This window comes from Chrysemys picta, chromosome 12 (genome assembly GCF_011386835.1).
Source record: "Chrysemys picta bellii isolate R12L10 chromosome 12, ASM1138683v2, whole genome shotgun sequence".
Taxonomy (NCBI): Eukaryota; Metazoa; Chordata; order Testudines; family Emydidae; genus Chrysemys; species Chrysemys picta.
This window is the reverse complement of record NC_088802.1, coordinates 54,150,205-54,175,284: the sequence shown is the minus strand read 5'-3', so window position 1 is coordinate 54,175,284 and position 25,080 is coordinate 54,150,205. Positions and strand designations below refer to the sequence as shown.

Sequence of the window (25,080 nt, the reverse complement as noted above, 5' to 3'; positions counted from 1 at the left end):
AGACGGGCTAGCTCAAGCACAGTGATGTGAACGTTGCAGGCCGGACGAGTACAAGCTCGTCCAACCCCTTGGGTCAGTCCTCGGGCTGCACCCATGCCGCTGTTTTCACAGCGCTAGCTCCAGCAGAACCAGCAAGTTTCTGTCACCCAGGTTGGGGGGGCTTGCTCCCAGCTGTAATGTGTCATGAGCCTCATGATAATTATTGTTTCCTTGAAGCCCCAGCTCCTGGAGTCAAGTGGATATGGGATGATTTCAACCTTTATTCCTAAAGGAAAAGTAAGTTTCTAACACTTGTGGCTGTGGAGAAAGCTTCCAAACGTGACCCCAGTGCACCCGAAACGCTCAAAAAGAAGAAGGCCAATAAAAAAAGAACCTCACGTCTATTTTTTTACATAATCTCATGATTTTAAAGCCAATCTTGTGATTTTTGGTGAGCCTGACAATACTGGATCCCCCCCACCCCCCGGCCCCCCAGCACAGAGAGGGGAAGGGATATGCCTGTAGTCACACAGCAAATCTGTTGCAGTCTAGCATAGAAGAACCCAGGTGTCCTGACTCCCGGTGCTGGGCTGGAGCCACAAGGCCATGAACATTGGGGCAATAAAAATAGAGACATATATGACAGTACAGTGTTTGTTTCTTTGTGTGTGTGTGTGTGTGTGTGTGTACAAACTCTACTTCATACCCAAAGACACTCACTGCCAGCCCCGAGACAGCCATGGGGTTAATAGAAAGTTGAACACTCATTAGGCCGGGGGTTCTCAACCTTTTTCTTTCCAAGCCCCCCCACAACATGCTATAAAAACCCCTCTGTCCAACTGTGCCACAACCCCTGTTTTTCTACCAGGGCCGGCGTTACGGGTTAGCGAGCAGGACAATGGCCCAGGGGCCCACACCGCAGGGGGCACACCGTGAAGCTAAGTTGCCCAGGCTTTGGCTTCAGCCCCGGGAGGTGAGGCTCGGGGACCGGGCTGTCATCCCACGTGGCGGGTCTTCGGCTTTCTGGCCTGGGCCCTAGCGAGTCTAATACCAGCCTTGCTTGGCGGACCCCATGAAACCCACTCACGGCTCCCCAGGGGACCGCAGACGGCCCCCTGCTTGAGAACCACCGCGTTAGTAACAAGTATCAAGGGTAGCCGTATTAGTCCGTATCCACAAAAACAAGGAGTCCGGTGGCACCTTAAAGACGAACCGATTTATTTGGGCATAAGCTTTAAGGTGCCACTGGACTCCTTGTTTTCTTCGCGTTGGTAACAGTGTCTCTTTGTTCTCCAGGGTTTCAGACAGTTTTGCCTCACCCTGCTGCTGGGAAAGCACTGACTAAGTGGCATGTGTGACCCCGTCTGCCCCGCTCTCCCCTCCCTCCTGATGCAGAGCCGTGTGAACATGACTCGGGGCAATCCAGCATTGGGCAACCCGGCTCTCCAAATGAGCTGGCCTCTTGCTCCCCTCCCTGCCCGCCACATGGACCCGAGAGTCGGAGCCATGCACGGTTTGAATGGAGGAGCCCGGGGCTGCCCCTGTGACGCCGCCGAGCCCCATTGGCCCTGGCCGAGCCATGACATCATCCCCGAAGGAGTGGGGAGCGCCGGGATGATCCGTTTCAATCCGGAGCCGAAACAAGCTTGGAACCTGACATGGGCTGGAGAGACGGGAGGGGAGCGCGGAGCACTGAGGGGACAAAGCCTGCCTGGGAGACGGGCAGGGGCTTGTGACTAGGTAGGTACCCACCCTGCACAGCCCCGGCGGGGCAGAGGGGTTCCCAGGCTTGGGGGGCGGGAAGGGGGTTGTAGGGACACAATGGGAGTGGAGCCAGTTTGCACTGCGGGGACTGGCTGCAGAGGGGTTCGTGCCATGGGATTTTCCCCCATCGCTGCTCTTTGCTCAGCGGCTTCAAGGGAAATGAGATTTTTGGGGGGGGGGGGAGCGGCAGGGTGGGGGAGGGGCTGCCTTTTGCTGGTCAAAGGTGTCCCTGCTGAGCTTCCAGGCGGCTCCTGCAGACCCGGGCTCGCCTTGGGGAGGGCTGGGAGATGGTCCAAGCTGGTTCTCCTCGGGAACCCGTGCGGAGTCCGCCCCCCCCCCCCCTTGTAATGAAAGAGACATTGATCCAGCCCCGCCCCCCCTCCAAAGTCAATGCTAACAAACTAGCAGCCGCTGGCCCTTGCCCGGAATGGGCTTCCCAGAGCCTGGCCTGCAAAGAGCAGCGATTGCAAACGGCGGGGGCTCCTGTAACGCATCGGCAAAGGATGCACTCGTCCCCCTCCCCAACCCCCTCTCCCCCCCGGGAGCCAGAGGCCCTCCGCTGCCGGGTTTTGGCCGTAGCCAGCGGGCGGGGGAATCCGGGAACGGGGGGGGGGGGGTTTGCTCCAGGTAATTTCCAGAGCGGGGCTCTTTTGTCTGGCTCGCCCTGTCTCTTTAACGCCGGGAGGGGTGGGGACTGGCCGGGAGATTTACTGCGGTGGTTCTGGCTCGCGCGCCGGGCAGGAGCAAAGTGCAGGGGAGCGAGGCGCGGGCGGTGGCCCGGGAGTTGCGCGCCCCGGCTGTGCGTGCGCTGGCAGAGGGGTGCGCAGCGCGGCAGAACTTTGCGCCCTGAGAAGCTCGCGCAGAGGAGGGGGCTGCTGGGGGCGCCTCCGCCGGGAGAAAAGGAGGTGCCTTGATGGGGGGGGGCGGCCCGGTAAAACCAGCCCTCGGGCAGGCGGTGGCTGAGACCCAAGCGCTGCGCTTGGGGAGGGGCTGTTTGTGTGAAAGCGGGCCCGGGTTTTCGCGGGGGGGCAGGCACCGAGATGCGCGCAGACCGGGCCCGAGTAGGTCTTTGTGCGCCCTCGGCCCCCTTGCCCCGGGATGCCCAGGCGGGGCTGTGGCAGAGACGGGCGGCAGGAAGGGATTTCCTGGGCTAGGAGGAGAGAAAGGTGCCAGGGGCCCCTTGCAGGCTGTGCCCGCCCTGTGCCCAGGCTTGCCAGATCAGCCTTGATTCCTCTTCTCATCTTATCCCCCTCCAAACAATGGCTAGCGTGCAGCCCACCCCCCTCTCCCCCCAGTGCCCTGAGCGAGGTGCCCGTGGGAAGGGGCTGCTCCTTGCTGGGTGCCCTGGGTGACTTGCCCAGCTGGCTGGCGGAGTGAAATGCGATGGAACAAAGGGCTGCAGGCCCAGGCATACAAAGGCCCTGCTAGGGTTACCTCTTCCAGCAGCCCTGCCAAGCTGTGGAGGAGAGAGGCTCTGGCTGGGGATTCGGGCTGACTTGGGGAGGTGGGCAGCGAGAGCGGTTGGTTTCCCCGACTCAGTGACTCTGGCTAACTTTGTTGCTAACTCGGGAGTGGCTCTGAGTTCTCCAGGGCTCTTGCAAAACAAACCGCTGGGGCTGGGGCTGGGTCATCGAGCTGTGCGACAGTAACCTCCGACTCCGGCTAACTCCCAGGGCCTGTTGGCACTAGGCTAAACAGGTGTAGTTTTAGCCAACGGGCTAACCCCGCCTTGTGTGGCTGGGGCGAGCTGTATGGCTGGTTGTGGTGTAGCCAGGCTTTGCCTTGAGCGGCAAACACACCTGAGAATTCATCTGAACTTTGCAGTGCTGGGCCTCTGGCCTTCACCTCTTAGCCTGGCTTGGCCACACCGTTGTGAGCAGCCCGTTTCTTTAACTGCTCTGGGGCCCGTCAGCTGGGGCATCCCCCAGCCACCATGAATTATTTAGCTGGCCACTCGTGGGATGCCAGAAGGGTTCAGAATAGATGCTGGGAGAACACGGCCTTTGCTGTGTCAGTGCTTGGGCTGGCTAGTTACCACTCAGGTCTCTGTCGCCATGGTGCCCACAGCCACTCTTAATTGGTGGGACCCAGCAGCTGGCAGAGGGAGGTGGGTTACCAGCTTGCTCCTAGCCTGGGCTTGATTTTTCCACTGCTGCGCCAGGAGTACCATCTCTTACAGCTGTGCAGGGGGGTAAGACCGTAAGGGTGGCTATCGTGGGTCAGACCAATGGCCCATCTAACTCAGTGTCCTGTCGTCCAACAGCGGCCAGTGCCAGGTGCCCCAGAGGGAATGAACAGAACAGGGAATCATCGAGTGATCCATCCCCTGTCGCCCCTTCCCAGCTAGGGACACCCAGAGCAGGGGGTGGTGTCCCTGCCCATTGTGGCTAATAGCCATTGATGGACCTATCCTCCAGAAATGTCTGATGTGTTTAAATGTGCTCCGGGTGGGTGTGACTGACTAAATAGGGGGCCAGGGGACCAAGCCCCCTCTCCACCCCATCTGCCCTCTCGGCTTTCTCCTGCTGCAGGAAGAAGGCTTTGACCTCTGCCCCCGTGCATGGGGGTTAGCCTGCCTCAAGCTAGACAGGGAGCTCACAGCTGGGGTGCTGGGAGCACTGAGCAGTTGCCCCTTGCCAGGGGAAGGGAGGTGGGGACCAGTGCAAGGGATTCTGGGGAACATCTCTGCAGGATCCATTGTGAATAACTGAGAATTGGCTGCAGTTGTTGGTTAAAGGCACCTGAGAGATACCTTGCACCCTGTGATGTATTGGCCCCTTCCAGGAATGCTTGGAACTGCTGATGTTGGGTTGTGTCTGGCAACATCCCTGCCCTGTAGGGCGAGAAGGGGGCTAGTTGAAGGTCTCTGCAGCCTATTGTCTGTATTAGAGCTGTGCCAGGGCTTCGATGAAGACTTCAGTCTGAGCGGAGTTCAAGGGCCTGGAGTGGAGCTTCCAGGCTCGGGCTCGTCTCTGGCTTAATGGCTCCACATCTCTCCGGGGGACGTAGTGAGTGCACGGACTTCCCTGGGGAGGGCTCTGAACCTGGCGCTCTGCCAACCGGCGGAGAGCTCTGGGGCAGTATCTGCTCTGCGCGCCTCAGCTGCCAGCAGCATGAGAGATGGGACTAAACGGCAGCTTAGCCCCGGCCTGAGTTAGACATCTGTCCCGGATGTAGCAGTTCTTTGATAGTCCTCTTCATCCATAAATCTCCAAGCCCATGTTCTCCCTGTTTTACAGATAGGGAAACTGAGGCAGGGGGAGGGCTGGGACCTGCCCAAGGTCTGCCAGTGAAGGAGGGGCGGAGCTGGGACCTGAACTCAGGTCTCCTGAGTCCCAATCTAGTGCCCAATCCACTAGGCCATGCTGCAGGCAGTGCTAGATCTTGGTTCTCGCTAGCACTGTGGTTTGACTCCAGGTGAGGTCCAGAGAGAAAACGATTCAGTGCCTCCCTCTTGGCCCCCAGTCGGAAGGTGCCTTCATGTCAGAGGCTGGCACGGAGCCTGACCTGCCCCCAGCAGAGCCCTCGCCCTGGGATGGCGCTCAGCGAGCAGTGCCCGGGCCATGCTTTATGTGGCGAGCGATTGGCAAACCAGTCCAGGTCTTGATGGAGTCCAAGCTGGATTCTGCTTGGGAGCAGAACTGGGGTTTGCCTCCTCTTGGCCACAGCCGATGTCTGTGAAGGGGAGTGATGACCTGCTGGTAGGCAGTACCAGCGAGCTGCATGCCCACTGCTGACGCAGAGGGAAAGATACCCTCTGCTAACAGGCTGAAGCGGGGCGGTTCTGTAACTCAGGTGAATCCTCTACTGACCCTCCTGACTATAGGCCGCATGACACAGCAGGTTATTGTATTCAGGGTGGGAGTCATTTAAAAGGGCTTCAGCTGATGTGATTTCTGCTGATTGCTGCAATCTGGCTCCCATTGTTCTGTGCGTTTGTTCTGGGGTGGGTGAGTTGGTTAACCAGTTCCCTGGTGAGATATCCCTGAACTGCCTTCAGTCTCCCAACTCGAAAATTGTCTTAGCTTACCATGGTCTTGAATGGGCTGTGAGAAATCTGGCTGCTCGCTCCTCACCCTCCCACAGCCACAATATGGGGACGCAGGAATGGCAAGATTGGAGCAGAGCAGCGGTCTGTCTAGTCCAGTATCTTGTGAAAGACACTGGCCAGTATCTGCTATTTCAGAGGAACTTGAGACAGTTAAGGGATAACCTTGCCCCAGGGAATGTTTCCTCCTGACCCCCTCCCTGTACTAATTAGAGGTTGGCTCATGCCCTGAAGCATGAGAGTTTATAGCCTTTCCCAAACTCCTGTTGTCTTTGTTAGTACTTAATGCAACTCTGGATATCCTTGTCATCCCTAGAACTGCCCAGTCCTTTTGGAAATCCTGCTAAGCACTTCAGGTTGGTGATATCTTGTGGCAGTGAGTTCCACAGGTTAATTGTGTCTGTGTGTGGAAGATTATGCTGGCAAGAGCCAAGATCCCTGTCTCCCTCTGGGTCAAACACTCTGGATGGGGATCTAATTTTCTCTGCCTGATATTTTCCACCTGCTTTGCAATAGGTGCTGCAGATGCTTCTGATAAATTAACAGCATATCAGCTGTTTTAAAGTCTAGTCTGTCAGTCCTACAGATGTTTCTGCCCTGCCGCCAACACTGGCACCTCCAAGGAGGGTGCAAAACTGTCTCCTTTCACCCTTCTGCCTGGGTGTCTTTGGGCTTTGCCCATGTCTTTGCACTGATGGCTGGAGGATGGGCCTCTATCTTCAGGGCTGGGGCCTGCTTGGCAAAGGGTAGACAAGGATTGCAGCTTCTGTCTGCAGTGAGGGAAGATGATGATTATGCGACTCTCCACCTGCTGCTATTCTGTGTTGGTAGCTCTGTGGGCCGGAGGTGGTTCTTTGTTTGGGTGTTGAGCTCAGGTGTGCAGACAGGCGCTGTAAAGGGGCAGAGATTCTTGTTGGATAGTACAGGGCTGATCATCTCTTGGACGCGCTCGCTTTCCCTCCGCCAGGTTTCAGGTGGAGCTCTCGCTGTGCAGCCCAGCCCAGCCCATGCTCCAGTGAGTCTGACGGAGGAAGGGGGGTGGGGTGGAACCTCCTGCGATCTCCTAGCTTCAGGGCGCTGCCTCGTGAACCAAAACCCGCAACGGAGCTGGCGGCTCTAGTTTCACGCCAGCCAGTCTTGTGAGGGATGGCAAAAGAGCGCGCGTCCTGGTGTCGGGGCGAGGCAGAGCCAGCGTAAGTTAATGGGTCAGGAAAGCCCCGAGTCAAGGCCCTTGATTGCTATTGACTTCCGGCTTGTCACTCCTGCCTGCCGCCGTGTGACAGCCTGCCCTCTGTGCAGCTCCATGGGGCGGAACTGAGAGCAGGGCACAGATCCGGGGTTGGGATTTCGGAGCTCCTGGGTTCCAATCCTTGCTCTGCTGCAGACTCTGTGCCCGATTGTGCCAGGCGCTGTACAGACGTGTGGGCTGAACTGTCGCTCACCCAACACCTCGTGGAGCTGCTGGCACCGGTGTGAAGTGCTGCCCGGGTGTGAAAGGCCACAAGGTGCGGGTGATGGAGAATGGATTCGTAACAAACAGATGGTTCCTGCCCTGAGGAGCTTGCAATCCAAGTCCCTAAACCACCTAGAGCAGCAGTTCTCGGCCACAGGTCTGAGGCCCCCCTGGGGGGCTTTGATCAGGTTTCAGGGAGTCCATCAAGCAGGGATCCTCATTAGACTCACTGAGGCCCAGGGCAGAAAGCCAAAGCCCCTTGGCCCTCAGCCCCACCACCCTGGGCTGAATCCGAAGCCTGAGCAGTTTAGCTTCGTGGGGCCCGCTGTGGCGTGGGGCCCTGGGCCAATGCTCTGCTTGCTACCCCCTAACACCAGCCCTGGCTTTTATCTGCAGAAAAACAGGTGTTGTGGTGCAGCTGGGCTGTGGAGTTTGTATAGCAAGTTGGGGGGTGGGGAGGCAGAAAGAAAAAGGTTGAGAACCCCTGACTTAGAGAGCAAATTTAGCAGGCCTGAATTGGGGGAGGAAAAGGGTAATTGACTGGTCTCTGCTCCCCTCGACCTCCCCTTGCTACGCCACCCACCCTCTGAAATGGGTTTTGGCAGTAGGAGCGAGGCTGTGCTCTGGGAGGGCAGTTGGCACCGCCTGCCCCTGGACGCAGGCTGCTGGCTGCCTCTTTACCTTTGTCTCGGGTTACACTTGCGCTTTCTCAGCAGATTATTAGGAGGCGGCTGTTAAGGTTCTCCGGGCTGGTTTTCTGCTTTTGTCAAAGCAGCAGCGGGAATGTCACGGGATCTTGTCTCCTTCCTTTCTCCCTGTACTAAAACAGAGAAAGGGGCTCTCTCCCGCGCCGAGGCAAGCCCAGCACCCCTGCTGCAGCCAGAGAGCTCTGGAAGCCTGTAGTAGAGAGAGCTCCCTGCAGCCTCCCGCTCTGTGAAAACATCCCCTCTCCCGCCCCATCTTCCCCAACTGTCTCGAGAGTGAAGCTTGCCAGGGGAGAGAGAAGGCGCTACGAATTCGCCCCTTTCCTGCTAGCTAGGAGGAGGAAGGCCGTGGCTTGTTCTGGGCCCCTAGCAGTGTGGAGGCTTCTGGAGGAGGGCAAAGCTACTCAGTAACGTCGGTAACACTTGAGTCTCCTGCTGCCTTTAGCCAAGGCTTTCAAAGTCTCTTAGGAACGCTAAGGAAGCAAACTTGCCCCCATGGTTAGCTGTTAGGGCTGGGTCCGCAGCTGGCCTAAATCAGCGGATTGTCATTGACGTACACCGGCTGGGGAGCTGGCCTGGGGGGGGGGGTTCCATGTCTTGTGTGAAACCGAAGGCCAATAGAAATGAAATCAGGCAAAGGAAAAAGATGCGTGGGCAAGTGTGTAATCCTCTCCCTGCATGCAGCAATGAGCTAGGGCATGAGAACCTGGCAGGGAAACTGATTAGAAACTGCCTAGTCGGTTTTTCCATTACTTGTAACTCCTCCGGGCTGGAGAAGGACCAAAAAAGGCAGGCTTGGTTTTCAATCCGAGGAGATGTTAGTGACAGATAAGGAAATCGGACACCCCAGCGAGGGGGGAATTGGTTAGACCAGTGGTTCTCAAACTTGGGCCGCCGCTTGTTCGGGGAAAGGCCCTGGCGGGCCAGGCCGGTTTGTTTACCTACCGCGTCCACAGGTTCGGCCGTTCGCGGCTCCCACTGGCTGCGGTTCACCGCTCCAGGCCAATGGGGGCTGCGGGAAGTAGCGCGGGCCGAGAGACATGCTGGCCGCCCTTCCTGCAGCCCCCATTGCCCTGGAGCGGTGAACCGCAGCCAGTGGGAGCCGCGATCGGCCGAACCTGTGGACGCGGTAGATAAACAAACCGGCCCGGCCCACCAGGGGCTTTCCCCGAACAAGCGGCGGCCCAAGTTTGAGAACCACTGGGTTAGGCTTTTCCCTGCCTGGATGGATTAAACCTAGTTTATGGATAGGAAACTGACACCAAAAGGAGAAGTGTGTGTGAGAGAAAGTAAAGTGAAGTGCCGGCTCGCACTTCGACCCAGCCACCAACTGTGTGGAACCCAGGAGTCCAGGCTCCCCTTGCCTTCCTCAGCCACTAAATGCTCACCGCTCGTGTCCAGTGACAGACTCTGTAGGATTTAAATCTGTACAGTGGGGTGTAGGAACCAACAAACGGAAATCAGACCATGTAGCATCTCCTCAGATACCACGCACAGCACCTTGAGAGCTGCTGTTCAAATCTCTGCCCGACCACAAGCATCCTGTGGCCAGTCACTTAGGGTCCGTCTACACGGTGCCTAAAACCCGGCCGTGAGGCTCAGCGCGGGTCAGCTGACTGAAAAACAGGGCTCAAACGCGCAGTGTCGATGTTTGGGGTTCAGGTTGCAGCCGGGGCTCTGAACCCCAGCAAGGGGGGAAGGTCTCAGAGCCCAGGCTCTAGCCAGAGCATCTACATTGCTATTTTTAGCCCTATGGGGTGGGCCCCGCAAGCCCGAGTCAGTGGATCCGGGCTCTGAGACTTGCTTGCTGTGTAGACGTTCCCTTTGTCTCTCTGTGGCTCGGCTCCCCATTTGTGAAGTGAAGATAATATAGCACTGGCCGGTCTCACGAAGGTGGTGCTTTTCCTAAAAGACGTGCGCTAGGAAGGATTACGGGGCAGGTCCCTGGCCCGTGTTACACAGGATCAGATGAGGAACCCGAGCCTGTGGTGTTAGTTTGTGTGGTGCTCAGACGCTGTACCAATGGGGGACACGCAAGTACCGGAAATGGCTGGTGGATTGATTCCTCTGAACGGCCTGGGAGGGGCAGGCGGTTGGCACGTTCTGTGTAGCTCATTTTCTGTAACCTTTCAAAGGACGCTGGGGAGAGGAGGGAGTTGCAGCCTTGCTCAGAAGAGCTGGGAGCCCAAGTACTTGGCGCTGTGATGAGAGATTGTCTAACAGGTTATTGTTTAATTGGGGTAGAAGCTGGAGAACAGTTTGAGCCTTGTACGCTCTCTGAAGCAAGAGCGGCGAGATGGAAGTGATTGCAAAGCAGGAAGTCTGCCCTGCTCCCGCTGAGCAATGGAAGAGCACTCAGGGTGTGTCTATGGGGACGTCTACACTGCTATAAAACACCCTCCGCTGGCCTGTGTCGGCTGACGTGGTCTCGCGGGGCTCAGACCAGGAAGGATCCCAGAGCCCGGCCAAGCCCAAATATCTACACTGAATTTTATAGCCCCCCAGCCTGTGTCAGCTGATCCAGGCCAGTTGCGGGTGTTCGATTGCCGTGTAGACGTACCCTGGATCTGTGGGGGAAAGCAGGGGACCTGCAGTGCCGCAGGGCGGGCTGAGCGGGGGCGGGGGGAAGGGGCCAGCGAGAAAGCTGCAGGGCGGGGGAAGCGGTAATGGAGAAAGGGTCAGGACTTTGCTCCAGCAGGGCAAACGGAGCAGACTTCGGAGGATGCCAGGTTGGCTCATGAGTACTTGCTGGCTGCAGCCTCTTGTGGGGCTCTGTCTCTGTAGAGCGTCCCCTTGCCTTGGTCACCAGCAGAAGGGGGCGGGTGAAACCCATTACACGGATGCTGCCTCTATCAGTTAGTCCAGCAGGGCGGGCTCTGACGGCGAGGTCTTGATGCCCCAGCCTTGGGGGGGCCCCCGGCATTGTGACAGCGTCTCCCCGGGTCTGGCAGATATCAGCACCTTGGAGCACTTTGCTGGCGGAGCAGCCGGGTCCGAATCTGGACTGTCCCATAGAAACCTGGAAGAGAGGGAGACGCTGATCCCTGCTCGCTGCCCCAGGACAGGCACGTGGAGCGCAGCCACTGGAGTCTTTCTCTCGGGGCCGTCACTGGCGCTCTGTGGCCCAGCAAGGCAGGACAGTCTGGGGAACGTTTCCCCCCCTCCGAAGCCCAGCGCAATCTCTGAGCGGGGCCTCCAGCTTGTCCGGAAGTGGCAGTAAAACGCATGTAAGAGGAGCAGGAACGGTGCTCGCCGCGGCCCGTGGAACAGCCGACTCTGTCAGTGAGCGGTGCCCATGCCGTGTGGGGAAGGCTGACCGTGACCCTGGGCTAAGATCTCTGGATGGCTCACCAGAGCAAGTGCAGGGAGAACAGGCTTCTGAGGACCATCCGAGTGCAGGCCAGTTCTTGTATATCCCGTTACTCAGTGCATGGAGAACAGGTGTTGGATTGAAAGCCCTGAAGATTGTTATTCCTACCACAGACGCAACAACTGAAATCACAGCTCCACTGTGCTGGGTGCTGCACAAGTGAGAGATCGTCCAGGTCCCAAGGAGCTTTTCCAGTTGTCTGTTTAGACACGGCTTTGCTGCTGTCCCTCTAGACAACAGATTGGAGACAGGCTGTCTCCTTTTCCCTGTTTCCTAGGCGTGGAGGGAGGCCCAGAGAGGTGAAGTGACTTGCCCAAGGTACACAGGGAGTCAGTGGCGGAGTCAGGAATTGAACCCAACTCATCCCCGCCTGGTGCCTGAACCACAAGAGCATGTTTCTGTCTGCTGAAGTTCTCCAGCACAGGAGAGCATGGGCAGCAGCTTCCCCAGGACACCCTGTATCCCATGCCCTGCAGATGTGGGTAAGACCTGGCCTGGAGGGACCCTGCATACTAGCCAGAGGGCAGTGGCACTCCCATGTCACAGCCAGTCCTTGGTCTTCTGCTGAGACTCACAACCAGAGGGCTGGTCACTGCCAGCTTTGGGAGGCCCTTGGGCGGGAGGTGTCATTGCTTCGCCACAGCGAGCTGTTCAGAAGCTCCCAACTTGTATCCCATCAGCCCCTGCGGAATCCTCTCGTCTCTGCCCGGGGGCACGGCTGAGCTGGGCTGGATCTGAACCGGCTGCCTGGCAGCAAACGGCTCCGTACCCCACTGCTGATCTCCCCGTTCCTTAGAGCTGCTTGGAGCGCGTGAGAGCTGGAGCCATTGCGCGCCGGGAGGGCAAAGGGGTCGTGAACTCCACAGCTGGCTGGGCTGGCCGGGGGGTATCCTGTAGCCCCTAAGACGCACAGGTGTGGTGGGTGGGCATGGGCATGGGGATGGGGGGGGGCAAAGAACCGGAGTTTGCCAGTACTAAAGTCAGCTGGAACCAGAAACCGGTGAGGCAGAGTCCCCCCATCTTCCTAACCAGAGTCCCAGCCACCTCGGAGTCTGGGACTTGGGCAGGTTCTTGCCCTGCTCTGCCAAGCCCCTACTCTGGGGGCAAACGCGAGGCAGCTCCGTCCATTCCCTGTGGCTGGGCCGGGCCGGGCAGACTGTGCCCCAGGGGTCTGGAGAGGAACGAGTCGCAGGCTGGGATGCCGTGGGGTTGGGAATCAGAGGCTGGTAAGGGGGCAGGGTTAATGCTGCAGAGGTGGGGAAGGAAGCCAGAGGGGGGAGAACTGCCTTGGGTGAAGGGGCACTGGGATGGGTGAACAGCTGTGAGTGCTGGTGACCCTCTGGTGAATGGGGCATGGCTCCCTTCCCAGTGGGGCGGGCAGCCCCACAGCCTTCGGCAGGCCAGTGGGGCTCTAAATGGCACAGTGGCATTGCGTGAGCTGGGTTGTGGGGCACGGAGGATGCATGTTCGCCCCTTTCCTGCTCTTCTCTCCCCAGACCCAGGCAAAGGGTCAGTGGAGCCAGACGCCCTGCGTTTGCTTCCTGCCGTGCGATCGCATCCCGGCTGTTTGTTGCTCCTAAATTAAACATTCAGAGTCTGCAAGTCCGTCCCCGGGGGCGGGGGGCTGTGTGCGAAACGCTAGGCTACGTGTGTGCGAAAGGCTACCAGGAGAGCCGATCAGCGAGTGGAAACAAGCCTCTGGTGCATCCTGCATCCTCTCATGTCGCTGTGGGGCTCTTCATCCACCCCCTGCCTCAGCCCCCAGGGGTAGAGAGAAAAGAGCCTCTGTCCCATAGCACCCAAAACAGCGGGAGGTCTGCCAAAGCTGGAGGGAGAGGATGGGGAGCCCAGCTGCATAGACTCCCGGCCTAGTCCTTCAGTCCAGCTCCCCTGTGCCGCTTTCTGGCTTCTGGAGACCTCGCCTTGCGTCCTGAGCCGCGGGTCTTGCTCAGCGTTCGAGGTGGCGCTTGGACTGTACAAAGGGCAGGCCTCTTGGTGCGCTGATGCCACGGCCGTGAGCATGGTATTAGCACGTGGAGGGAGCACTGGAAAGCCAGAAACACCAGGAGACCATCTCAACACCCTGGTGAGCTAGGGGTGATGGGCACAGAGGGCCTGTCCCTTTAACTGGGGACAGGTGTCGCTGGGGGCCCCTAAGATAGGGAGCGGGGGTTTCAGAACGGCTACGGGCTTTGCGTGAGCTGGGTTGTGGGGTGTGGAGAACGCAGAACAGCAGGACATGGGCTGCCTCGTGTGTAGGCATGTGTGCGTCTCCCTTTCTCTCTGATGCCCATCTGCGTTCCAGTCACGGCCTGCTTCTCTCAGCACCTGCCTCTCCTCTGTTCCCCCTCCTCCCCTCCCGAGCCCAAACTGCTCCCTCTGCACAAGCTGTGGGGCGGCGTGTGACCTTGGAGAAAGCTTTCGCTCCAAAGGGGCCGCTTCTGCTGATGCAGGCGCTCCCCACGGAGGCCTCCTCACCAACCCCTCTTGGGAAAGTCCCAGCTTCCGGGCCAGGGAATCGCCCCAAGCCCCTGGGATGGGCTTAAACAGTCTCTAGGCAGCATGACTCAGGCAGTGATGGGGCAGGGAGGAGAACGGTGCAGTCTGCCCCCATCTACAGTTCTGCCAGTCCTGGCTGCCTTGTGCACAGACTGACCAGGGCAGAACGGTGCCTGAGCCCCTGTGCTCCCAGCCAGCCGCCGCCACCAGCATCTGCCTAGATAATCCGGCTGTGAGGATGCAGCAGAGTGCAGGGGAGCTGGCACGGAGCCATGTCACCGCTGGGGTGGTTCGGTCTCTCAGTAGGGCTGTGGAAGCCGGCGCAGGCCCACGCGAAGCCGGCTCTGACCCATGGGATCCCCCTTCCACTGACGCTGGCGGCTGGGCTGCTCTGCCTCTGAGAGCCAAGGAATCCAGTGCACGCGGCCAAATGCAGTGGGATGGGGGAGGGTGGCGGATGGAAGCCCGCTCAACTAGGAGCTGGAGCCAGGATAGTTTTCCCCCCGCCTGGAGGAAGCACCACAGCCACCGGGGCAGCTCGGACGGTTTCTTTCTGCCCCACTCCACACGGCTCGTCGTGCTGAAAACCCCGGCCTGGGTGCAGGCGGCGGTGATGGGCCTGTCGCTGACTGCCCAGCTCCTTCAGTGGCTCTAGGGACCCCTGGGGTTGGGTGGAAAGGAAACGTGTCCATTGTCCCTTGCTACCAAGGCACCTGGGGAGATAGGGCCCGGACCACGCTGCTCCCAGCCCCCGGGAACCAGCAAGGGAGCTGTGGCCTCCTGCGGGGCCATCTTCTCTCCTGCACCGCTGCAAACGCTGCTCCACCCTCATCCTGCTCCCCAGCCTCCGCCCGTGTGGCGGCCGCAGCTAGTCCAGGGCTGAGAATCTCGGGCCGGGTCTGCACCAGTCTCTGCTGGGAACGCTCCTGCCACGGCAGCCCCGCCTGGGCTGGCCGGCCTCGGAGCAAACCTAGATGCTTGGGGTTAAACCCTGTCTGCACGAAGTGCTCTGCCTGGTGGAGCTGAACCTGTGCTAGTGCAGTGGGGAGACGTCCTAGGGTAGACACGCCCGTGCCGGTCAGTCTCTGTTCCTGAGCAGTCTGTCCTTCCCAGCCAGAGCCCCCTCCATGTATAGCAGGAAGGGGGGTCTGGGCTAGCTCCCAGCTCGCTGGGGGAGCAGGGATGGAAAAGGCCCAGAACTGTGTTCTGGATCATTCCTGTTCAATATGGTGGTTGGTTCCAGCCCTGGTGTGACGAGCCCCAGGACAGCAGCGTGGGGAGCTGGAGGGATCCTTCCTACCAGTTCTCCTTGGGTCCCAGAAACTCTGAGCCCCTTTCCCTCCGATTGAAGGCAACTGCCTTTCTCCTAGTTGCGTGGCGGAGCCCTGAGCTCGTGGGGCCTCTCTGCATTTTCCAGCCCTCCTTGCGCGCTTCCTGCCGTCTGTTTCCAATTCCTCCCGGCGGCTGCTCCTCGCCGCTTGCTTTACGTGAGAAAAATCCAAAGCATTTTCTCCATGTGGCTTTGAACAAAGCCGCCACCTTGCCACCCGCCCTCGGTAAGAGGCGCAGGGCCGCAGTGGGGTGAACTGTCCTGTCCCTACAGACTGGCCAGTTCTGTGGAGTGCACCAGGCTCTGACTTCCTCAAAACCCCTCGGGTTCACGGCCTCAGTTTCTCTGGTACTCACGTTCCTCTCCGGTGCGGGGCGAAGATTGTTCCCACAAGGCTGCTGAATGTTAACTGCCTCTAGCTCTGGGTAGCTGTGACTTTCCTGTATTGTGGGTGGCCCCTCTTGTGCCGTGGGGTGCAGCGTGACTGTCTTTCACCCCACCCTGAATAATTGGGATGGAAATTTTACCCCTATCCCAGCACCCTCAGTGAACTAACAGAGGCAGGGAGCTCACTGCTCTGGGGTGTGGCATAGCGGCTTCTCAGCAGACCACATCAGTACATGGCCGTTTAGCACAGGAAATCGAGACGAACCCTGTATCCAAGTGACGCTGCAGGGCAGGGGCCGAGAACGAGCTGGAACGTGATTAACGGCAGCTGATGCCAGCTCCAACACCGGGGGAATCTGCCAGGCTGGAAAACGGGCTGGTAAAACCCATTCCGCTGGCACCCCTGCTCCGTGGGGCAGGGACAGTCTCTCCAGAGCATGCCTGCTGCTGTGATAACATTGTCCCCTTGAGCCTCCCGTTCCTGTGGCCCAGCTGACCTGTCCCGGACGCCTCACCCGGCCAGCACTGTCTGCAGAATCAGCTGCTTGTGGCTAACTGCGTTAGTGGGTGCAAGTCTCCCTCCCATACCCGCTCAGTCTCTGTCCTCCGACACCGGCCGCTATTAAAGAGCGCGGGATGGGAAGGAAGGGGGCCTGGTGGCGGGGCCTGCAGTCTGGACTGAGCCAGGCCCCCCTGGATTGGTCAGGGGGGAGATTCTGGAGGTAGGCAGAGGCCTGTTTGCTGGGAGGGGGCGGGGGAGAGACTCTCGAATTCACTGTTGCAGGGGCTGAGCTGAGCCGCTGGCAGAGCCAGCGCATTCCAACGGCCAATGCACGTTTCCCGGCCCCCGGGGGCTGAGCAGGAAACGGGGCTGGGGCCTGGCCCTACAAGGGAGACGCCGCTCTGGGTTGTGGGGGTGGGGGGAAGTACTCTGTAGAGCTGCCAGCGCTTTGTGGTGCAGGGAGCGGGACACGGTAGCCATGGCTCCTGTGGGGAGTGGCCCAAGGGGTGGCTCTCTCCGCTGACTATATGGTGCTGGTGAGGCGGCCTGAGCTGCTGTCTGGCTCCCCCAGCCTAACCCGCGTCCTCTCTTCTCTCCGTGCTGTAGGTGAGTGCTGCTGGGGAGGACAGCGAGACCTCGCCGCCCAGCCCGGCCCCCGAGGAAGTGCCCCCCTTGCCGGGACAATGCCGATCCTGAAGCAGCTCGTCTCCAACTCGGCCCACTCCAAGCGGCGCTCGCGGGCGGATCTGACGGCTGAGATGATCAGCGCCCCGCTGGGCGACTTCCGCCACACCATGCACGTGGGCAGAGCGGGGGACGCCTTCGGGGACACCTCCTTCCTCAACAGCAAGGCCGGCGAGCCGGAGTCCCCTGAGGAGCTGGGCTCCTCCAAGCCCGGCCTGCTGTCCCGCAAGTTCCGCAGCAGCAAGAGGTCGCAGTCGGTGACGCGCGGCGACCGGCGGGACATGCTGGGCTCCCTGAGGGACTCTGCCATCTTCGTGAAGAACGCCGTCTCCCTGCCTCAGCTCACCGAGAAGGAGGCAGACAAAAGCGCTGGGAAGCTGCCCAAGAGCCTTTCCTCGAGCCCTGTCAAGAAGGTACCGGAGGAGGCGGCTGCCACCCCGGAGGAAAAGCCGCATCCCAACGGCGCAGCTGCCCGCCCCCAGAGTCCCGGCCTGGACGAGCGTGACTTTGGGGACCTGACGGATCTGCCCGTCGTGGTGCCGAAGAGCAGCTATGGCATGAAACACGCCGAGTCCATCATGTCCTTCCACATCGACCTGGGGCCCTCCATGCTGGGGGACGTCCTGAGCATCATGGACAAAGACCAGTGGGAGCAGGATGAAGACTTCGGCTCCGTGGTACCTGAGGAGCTCCGAAGGGATGGAGGCCCTACCTGGGTACCTGCAGCCCACCGGCTCAGCCAGGAAGGGAAGCCCCTGCCTGATGCCCTGGTGACGGCGCCAGCCTGCCAGGACCAGAGCAGGAACCAGGTCAGCAGGGACAGCAGTTCGGTTTCTAGCTGCACGGCACAGGGGCTGGAGGAGCGCCGCCTATCACCCGAAAGACAGAGCTACGGGATCCCAGATGGCGCCCGGCCCGGCCCCCCCAAGCGGCACGACAGAGAGTTCTCCTTCGCGGATGAGGAGGACGACGAGATCAGAGTGTAGGAAGGCGGCTGATCCGACGGGTCTGGTGTAAATTTGCGGTAGCTTGGGCACAAGAAGGGATAACCTGAAACTGACCAGGTCAGAAGAAATGGCACCGGGAGACACTTAACTCAACTCCTTTCCCTTTCCCTTTCCCCACGGGCTGTGGCCAGATTCCCCTCCGCTCCTCTCTGACGTCCCTCCAGGGACCGGGCGAACCTGTGGAACGGGAAGATAGATGTCGTGGGGTTAGTTTTTGCTATTTTGAGGTCGCTGTGGGAGAGGGAGAAACTTGGGTTTAAAGTCATAGTATTACGTCGAACAACCTCTTCCTGTAAGGCTGCTGATCTCTGCGAGCCGGGGAAGAACAGCAGGCGGGAGAGGGAAGAGCCCGCTAGCCTGTCTGGAGACGATTCCTTTCCCAGAAGAAAACTCCCGTCTGTACTGCAAGGGGGAAACGTACTGTCGTTTCCATTGGACTTGGGATATTCACTTGATCTACTGCCCACATCAAGTAATACAGAGTCAAGTGACCAGGACAAGGCTTAGAGCCCCAGTGCCCTTAGTAATATATATTTTCCCCCTTGTGTTTTTATTGGTCTCGGATTTGTACTGGTAACTTTTTAACAGCCGATGAGGGGAAATTCCAGTCTGAAAGAACTTGGTTCAAGAGTTTAGACTTCTGCATATTGTAGAGTGAAATGGCATTGGAAAGCCAGCGGTTTCTAAGCCTGCAATTGATGGTACTTCTCTTTGGGCAGAGCGCTGGGAGGGCCGGCAGCTCCAGAGGCGGGGGGAGGGATTTTTTTACTCTTGTATCTTTTTTTTTTTTTCTTTTTTCTTTTTTTAAAGTGACCTCTGTTGCAGCACCTCTGGGCCCACGGGCTCTCTGCAGCCTGCCACAGGTGCTCCTACATATTGGACCCAGACCTCATCCAGCCCCCCCCCCCCCCCCCCCCTTGAGAAACCCTCTCCTGTCCCTGCAGCAGCATCACATCTCTGGCACTGCGATGCCCGGACACACACCCCGACGCAGAGCTGTAACGGATGCCGCGGGCATTGGAGCTGCCTGCAGGTCTGGCGCTCTAGAAAAGCACTATGGTGCCATTACGAGGTGTGTGGAAGGTTACGGCAGAAGGAGCTGGAGGTGCCTTCTGGGGAATCCCCTTAACAGGGCTGGGGCAGAGATGTTGGCTGCCCCCCCCCAGCTATTCTATTGCTGGCCCCTGGCCTGCCCTCCGCTCCAACCCCTCTGTGCCCTTCCTCTGCTGCATGAGCAGATGGGATGCCCTGGGAGGCAGCTGTTGGTGGGGTGAGACCCAGCTGCCCTCTGGCAGGAATGGAACAGAGGGGCAGGGGGAAGGAGGTGAGCCCACATTCCTGGACTTAAAGCTTAGGGGGATAATGTCTGGCTCCTCGCCCGGCTGAGCCATGGGAGCCAGTCTGCACACATGGGCACGATGGGTTCAGAGCACTGGCACAGCGTCCTGAAGCCCAGTGGTCTGGGAATGGGCAGCGTGTGCAGGAGATGCAGACTCGCTCTCCTCTGCCTGGTCTCCTCCCAAGGGAGATGCCCCCCGGGCAGACGCTCCTGAGCCCAAGAGCGGCCAGGGGCGGCCTGACTAGGGGTGAGGAACCATCCTACCTAGGACTCACAGCTGTCAGCACCACGCTGGAGAGATGTGTCCTCGCCCCCTGGGCCCTGCCCTGCCTTCCGCACGTCGTGAGTAGCAATAAAACACTAACTTGGACCTTTTCTAACTTATTTTCTTTTTAAATGTGGTTTTGCGCTAGATCCCCTCCCCCCGGGTTGAAAGCAGCGGCTGGGTGCCCCAGGGCGTGGCCTAGCCTTGCCTTGTGACTGGGGCTCTGTCCCACGTGCTGGGAGCTGTACGGTACAGATGAATGGAGGAAGTGGGGGGGTTATGATGTATGTAAAATGCAGAACAGAATTAAACGGTAGTGAAAGCAGTGCCTGGCTCCTTGGGGGTCTTTGATGCTGGCTGGGGGGGGGGGGGGTGTTGTGTCAAGAGACTCTTCCCTGTTCTGATTTCTGAGGTCACTTCTGCTACGCTGGTGAAAATGTCTTCTCCTCGCCTGGCCCCTGCCCCGCGTGGCTTAGCTGCAGAGACCTAGGGTGACCAGATGTCCCGATTTTATAGGGACAGTCCCGATATTTAGGGTTTTGTCTTATATACGCGCCTATTACCCCCCCCCCCCTGATTTTTCAAACTTGCTGTCTGGTCACCCTACGGAGACCTCTGGTGCCACCGTAACCTCCGTCTGGAGGGTGGGCCGAGACCAATGGTGAGTAACCAGGAGCTGCTCTCATGTCTAGTGTCCCCAGGGCTGCCCAGCAACTCCACCCGCCCTGCTCGACGCATTGCACCTCCCTCGGCTGGAGTGCAGAGGCCTCTTGCGCTGCGGAGGGAGAAATCCACCAGGCTAATCGCTCCTCCTGGGGATTTCTCCTCCTGGCGGGAGATCAGCCCTGCCTCCGGTTCAGACTCCCTTTCCCTTTGCGTGGGTTTGAAGGGGAGACGGGCGAGGCAGTGCTGCTGGAGTGGGGCAGGTACGGGGAGGCGGGGGGAGAAATCAGCTGGCTAACAGACGAATGGACCAGGGGGAAGCAAAGACCTGAGCTTGCAGCCGTCGAACTCACCAGTTGGCGACTAGCCAGCAGCCAACGCTCCATGGCACGTCCCTCGGGCGTCACACAGGGAGCCTCGCCTTGCTCTTAACCACCCTTCTGCCAGGTGCCAGCCTCTGAACCATGGTCTCCCAGGGAGGGGGCCCCTGGCAGCGCCACGTGGCCTATAGGAGCTTCGAGCACTGCCCTGTGCCCAGTGATGGGTCCAGGTTGCCTTTTTTTACGTGGGACTCAAGCAGGTCTTGGCACCGCCTGCAGCCAGGTAAGGGTCCCTGCGCCTCTGCGGGGCTCTTCTGATCCCCCCGGGAAACTCTTATGTTGCCACTGTCCCCTGCCGGGGCATGGCTCCCTCCGGCTGTGCCTGGGAACGCTGCCGCTGACGGCTCTCCTGGGCCCATGGGGGTAGTCCCCTGCTGTGCTCTCTGCAATGGAGTTGGAGGGGCAGTGCCAAGTCTGGGTGCAGCAAAGGGGCCTGCACTGGGCAGATTGGGGGGAGGGCATGAGGTGCTGGCTGCTGGGGGTTGGGCATGTTCCTTCCCCCCCTCCCTGCCAATCTAAGGCATGAGGCTGCCAAGCAGAACCAGGAGCCTGGAGCTGGCAGGGGCAAGGGCTGCGAGGCTCCAGGAAAGAAACAGCAGCTTGCTGCGATGCAGATGTAAGTGCTGCGTGGTGGCTCTCCCTGCCAGTGGCACTCCTGCCCCTACAGCATGTATCTCTCGGCCTTTGCTGCTCTTCCACCTACCCCCCGTTCCAGACCAGTGCCTGGCATGTCTGGCCCTCGCGCTGCCGCAGAGCCCCAGATACGAGCCAAGGGGGAAACTGGCCCAGGGTGGCTTTAGCTGCAGCCGCTGCTTCGCAGGCTCTGGCCTCCTTGTCCCTCCCCGAGGCGCGCTTGGCCTCGGCGCATAAAGAAACTCTTTCAGGGAAGCTGGGCCCGGGCACAACACAGCCAGTGTTTGGATGGCAGCTGCTGATTTCATAACCTTCAACCCCGCAAGGCTGTTTATCTGATTCCCGCGCCTCTCCCAGCATGGAGTTCGGGCCCTGGCCCCAGCCACGGAGCAGAGCCCCAGAGCTGGCCCCCACCAGGGCGGCTGGCCGGGCTCGCTCCCCAATGGCCTAGTGGGGAGAATGGGCCCTTTGACGCTGGAGAGGCTCATAGGTTGAGGTCCACGTGTGGGGAAAATCAGTCCGGCCTCAGCAGAGTGGGTCAGGGAGATGGATGAGCTGGTGGCCTTCGCTGTGGGGGGAGCTGGGGCTGGCGTGTTAGGGAAGGGCAGAGAGGAGCAGGCGCTGAACTGGGGGGAGGAGCAAGGGCTGCGGCAGGTGCCCTACCAGAGCTGGGGGTGAGGGGCATTGGCAGAGCTGTGCGTGTGGGAAGCCTGGGGCTGGAGTAGCAGGGGACTGTGGGTCGGGACTGAGGGGCATTAGCAAGGCTGATTGGTGGGGGGAGAGACCAGGCCTGAGATGGGGCATGGCTGCTCCGGGGCCATCAGTCTGTCCCGGTGTAGAAACGCAGCCCGTTCTGTACGAGCGTCGCGTTATAAAGCAGGAGGGAGGCCAGAGAAAGACCAAACCCCATGGGGCGGTGTGAAGGGGTGAATGTGAAAAAGCCCTGGTGTGCAAGAGGTGAGTGTGAAAAGGGGGGGCAGGGTCAGAGGCCTGGACTCAACCCTCCAAGGAGCCAGGGCGGGTAAGTGCCTAGGGTGAGGGAAATGCACTCGCGCACAATGCAGGATCTATGCAAAAGGCAGCAGCCCATACAATGGAGCACTGGGCTGGGACATTGGCCTATTGTTCTGGGGAACGAAGCACCACAGCAGCTGGCCCGGGCTCCAGGACAGGTTAGCCCTCTGTTGTTTCTTAAAGGGCCAGCGTCTCATTGTACCTCACTGGGGAGGTTTCATGTTGCCTTGTGTTACACATCTCCCAGGGGCAGGGGAGCCAGGAATGTATGTATTAATAGTTTGTATGAAAATGGGACCCTGCCTTGCTGCCCCAGCAGGAGCGAATGGAGCCGGGGCAAAGTTTCAGAACCCGGAGCAGCCGTCAGCCAGGTGGATCTGGATCCAGGGGGTTGCGTCGAGTCTCTCCCTGCTTAGCACCAAGGGGATAGTAGGGACTGAAAGAGGCTGTCCTACCCCAACGAAACTGCCTCCCTGCTCCACACTCCCATCCCAGCCTCCCTTAAACCCCCAGGCGATGCTGCACTCGCTTTCCCCTCCTCACCCATAGCTTCCGCCTATGACCTCCGGTCCTGACCCCTTTGCCAGCGGCCCAGCGCCTCCGCCCAGCCTGACGTTCCCCGGCAGCGTGGGGGCTCAGTTCCCTGCCAGAGCTGGACAACAACGGCGTCTAAAACCTCAGCGCAGGGGCAGGCTCGTGAGTTTGTGGGCGCAGTGTCTCCCTCAGCCCTTCCTCAAGGCTGCGTTTCACTTTCTAGGAGCTAGAGGCCCCCACACGGCGTAGGGGGGTGCCTAGGGGATCACATCGCTCTTGTCACAGATCTACAGGAGCGGGGCTACCCCCCCCCCCCGGCTTTGGACCAGTCTCTTGGAGGACCCCTCAGTGTGCCGGACCTCCCCAAGAGGTCTCACGCCTTCAGGTCAGGCCACCCGGCCTCACTGCCTCCCAGGGGTCTCCAGCTCTCCTGGTTCACACCGTGGGAGCTCTGTTCCGCAGAGATGTGGCCGTGTTGCAGGGATCAAGGCACCGCACCAAGGGTTTGCCGTGACACTCACAGAATGGGGTTTATTAGCTGGTCCTTAAGTCAGCCCAGAGAACTGAAGGTTAAAGCCCAGCTCTGGGTCATTGTGGTCAGCCTAGAGCCCCGCCAAGCTCTGACCCCCATTGGTCAGGCTCTTTTGGGCTCAGTCTGACCTCCTTGCTCAGATCCCAGATGAGAGCCCGGACTGCTTCCAGGTGCCAACTCTTACCCTCACACCTCTCCCTCCTTAGCTGGGAGATTTTGGTGTTAATGTCCCAGTGGTGGGCGTTGCCATTTTCAGACACTCCACTGATGTGGGGCTGGCCTTGGCCTCGAATGACCCATCCTGCCTCAGACAGCTAGGCCTGCCCAGAGACCAAACACTGAGTAGCCAGCTGAAATATAGGGGAAACTGAGGCACGCATAGGCATCATAAAACTCTTATAAGAAATTCCCACTTCATCGCAGCCCTCTAGGGGCTGCAGCCTACGATGGCTGTAAGCCCTACCACCGCTGCATACTGGCGACGTGGCCATCCCAGTAACTACAGAATAGATTCCTTTGACCCTGTCTCCTGTGCTCTGCCCACTCCCCGAAGGTCACCATGTGTGCCCGGTTCATACCTACATTGGTAACAGTTCCTCTTCGGAGCAAAGCAAGATCTCAGCCCTTCTGCCCCTGGGCTGTAGCCGCTGGGCCTGGTCAGCTATCTAAAACGGGCTTTCCACAGGCGCGGGGAGGCCACAATTCTGGCCAAGTCAGAGGGAGCTGTGGTGTGGGGGCAGTGCCTCTGGAAAACAGGCTCCCAGTGTTTTTATGTAGGGCTCCCACTGGGACGGAACGGGGGATCTGTTCCCCAGGGACCATGCTGTCTGGCTTTGAGTGCTCCAGGAAGCAGGGTCTGCTCCCCCCAATCCACCTCATGGACAGGCGCCACTTGCAATGTCAGGGCCCAGGTACCCCAGGCAAAGCGTGCTGTGCGGTTCTGAAGTGACTGTCCCCTTTTGTTCTCCTGCCGCAAGGCCAACCGGCTCGCTCTGTCTCCTCCTGTAGCTTAATGAGGCTCTCACCGCAGGCGGGAGCAGGACAGGGGAACCCAGCCGCTCTGCCCTCCATTCTTGTGGCTAGACCGCCCCAGAGCTGCTGCATTGTCTTGAGCCCGCGCACGGGAAGCCGGATGCCCCTCGCTTTGGGGGGTGGTGGAGTGGGAGCAGCACCGAGCCGCTGGGGAAGGCGCCCGCCACGCGACCCCCTTCAAACATCAAGCAGCCGCCCGCTATCGTTCCGACGCCTGTCACCTTCAGCGGCCCGTTCGAGAGCACCCGCCTGCCTCATGCTGACAGGGCAGAACGCACACCACGGCTGGCTGAGCAGGCAGCGGCGAGGGCCCTGTGCTCAACTCCGGAGGGGGAGAGGGAGGCACTGGCATGAGCGCACGAGGCGGCCGTGCCCGGTGTCAGCAGGAGTGCAGGGAATATGGCGGTGGAGGCTGAGAGGCCCACATCACTGAAAGCCTCTGTCAGGGGCATTGTGGGAGGGTTAATACCCACGCCAGCACCTCGTTGGTCATTCAGCCGCTCGTTTGGCACAGGACAAAGTGGGAGCAGGTGCCACATGGCATAGGCCATGGCCCTCAGGCTCTGTACAGAAGAGGAGACATGGGCAAGGCTGGCATTGGGCTGAGGAGACTCCGGTGCCTCCATCCCTGGATTCTGCCTCTGGCCTTGGTATCGCTTGGAGGATGCCCCTATGAGCGAGGTTGTGCCCAGGCCTGCTCAGAAGCCTCCCAGAGCTCAGCAGCACTCGAGCTGGGTCTAGCCCGGCTGCACTGTGAAGCCCTCAATACACACAGTGCTGGGTGGCATGTCTCTGCCCTCCTGAGTTTTGGGGCAGGGGAGGCAGCCGTGCCACCTTGCAGCTTGGGCGCTCGGGGGCACAGGAGTGACACAGGTTCATGGCACATTGATAAGTGCTGGCAGGTCGGGTCCATCTTTTAGTGGGGTGTTTGTACAGCACCGTGCGCAGCACGGCGCGGGCC

At 59.7% G+C, this 25,080-nt stretch overlaps 2 protein-coding genes across 4 annotated transcripts in view; both read left to right on the top strand.

Annotated features, from left to right (window-relative positions):
• Window positions 1-25,080, top strand: part of LOC135974812 (serine/arginine repetitive matrix protein 1-like) — a 244,884-nt gene that overhangs the window by 170,037 nt on the left and 49,767 nt on the right. The window lies entirely within an intron of this gene.
• On the top strand, window positions 1,470-19,656 carry CDC42EP4 (CDC42 effector protein 4). Of its 3 annotated transcripts, XM_042840969.2 has the most exons (3): window positions 1,501-1,719; window positions 11,596-11,800; window positions 16,643-19,656. In XM_042840969.2, the coding sequence occupies exons 2-3, from the start codon at window positions 11,749-11,751 to the stop codon at window positions 17,704-17,706; spliced, it is 1,116 nt and encodes a 371-aa protein (XP_042696903.2). In that variant the 5' UTR covers window positions 1,501-1,719; window positions 11,596-11,748; the 3' UTR covers window positions 17,707-19,656. The 3 variants fall into 3 exon arrangements, with proteins under 3 accessions (XP_005283028.2, XP_042696903.2, XP_023960403.2); XM_005282971.5 differs by lacking the exon at window positions 11,596-11,800 and having other exon boundaries at window positions 1,470-1,719; XM_024104635.3 differs by lacking the exons at window positions 1,501-1,719; window positions 11,596-11,800 and adding an exon at window positions 2,451-2,648.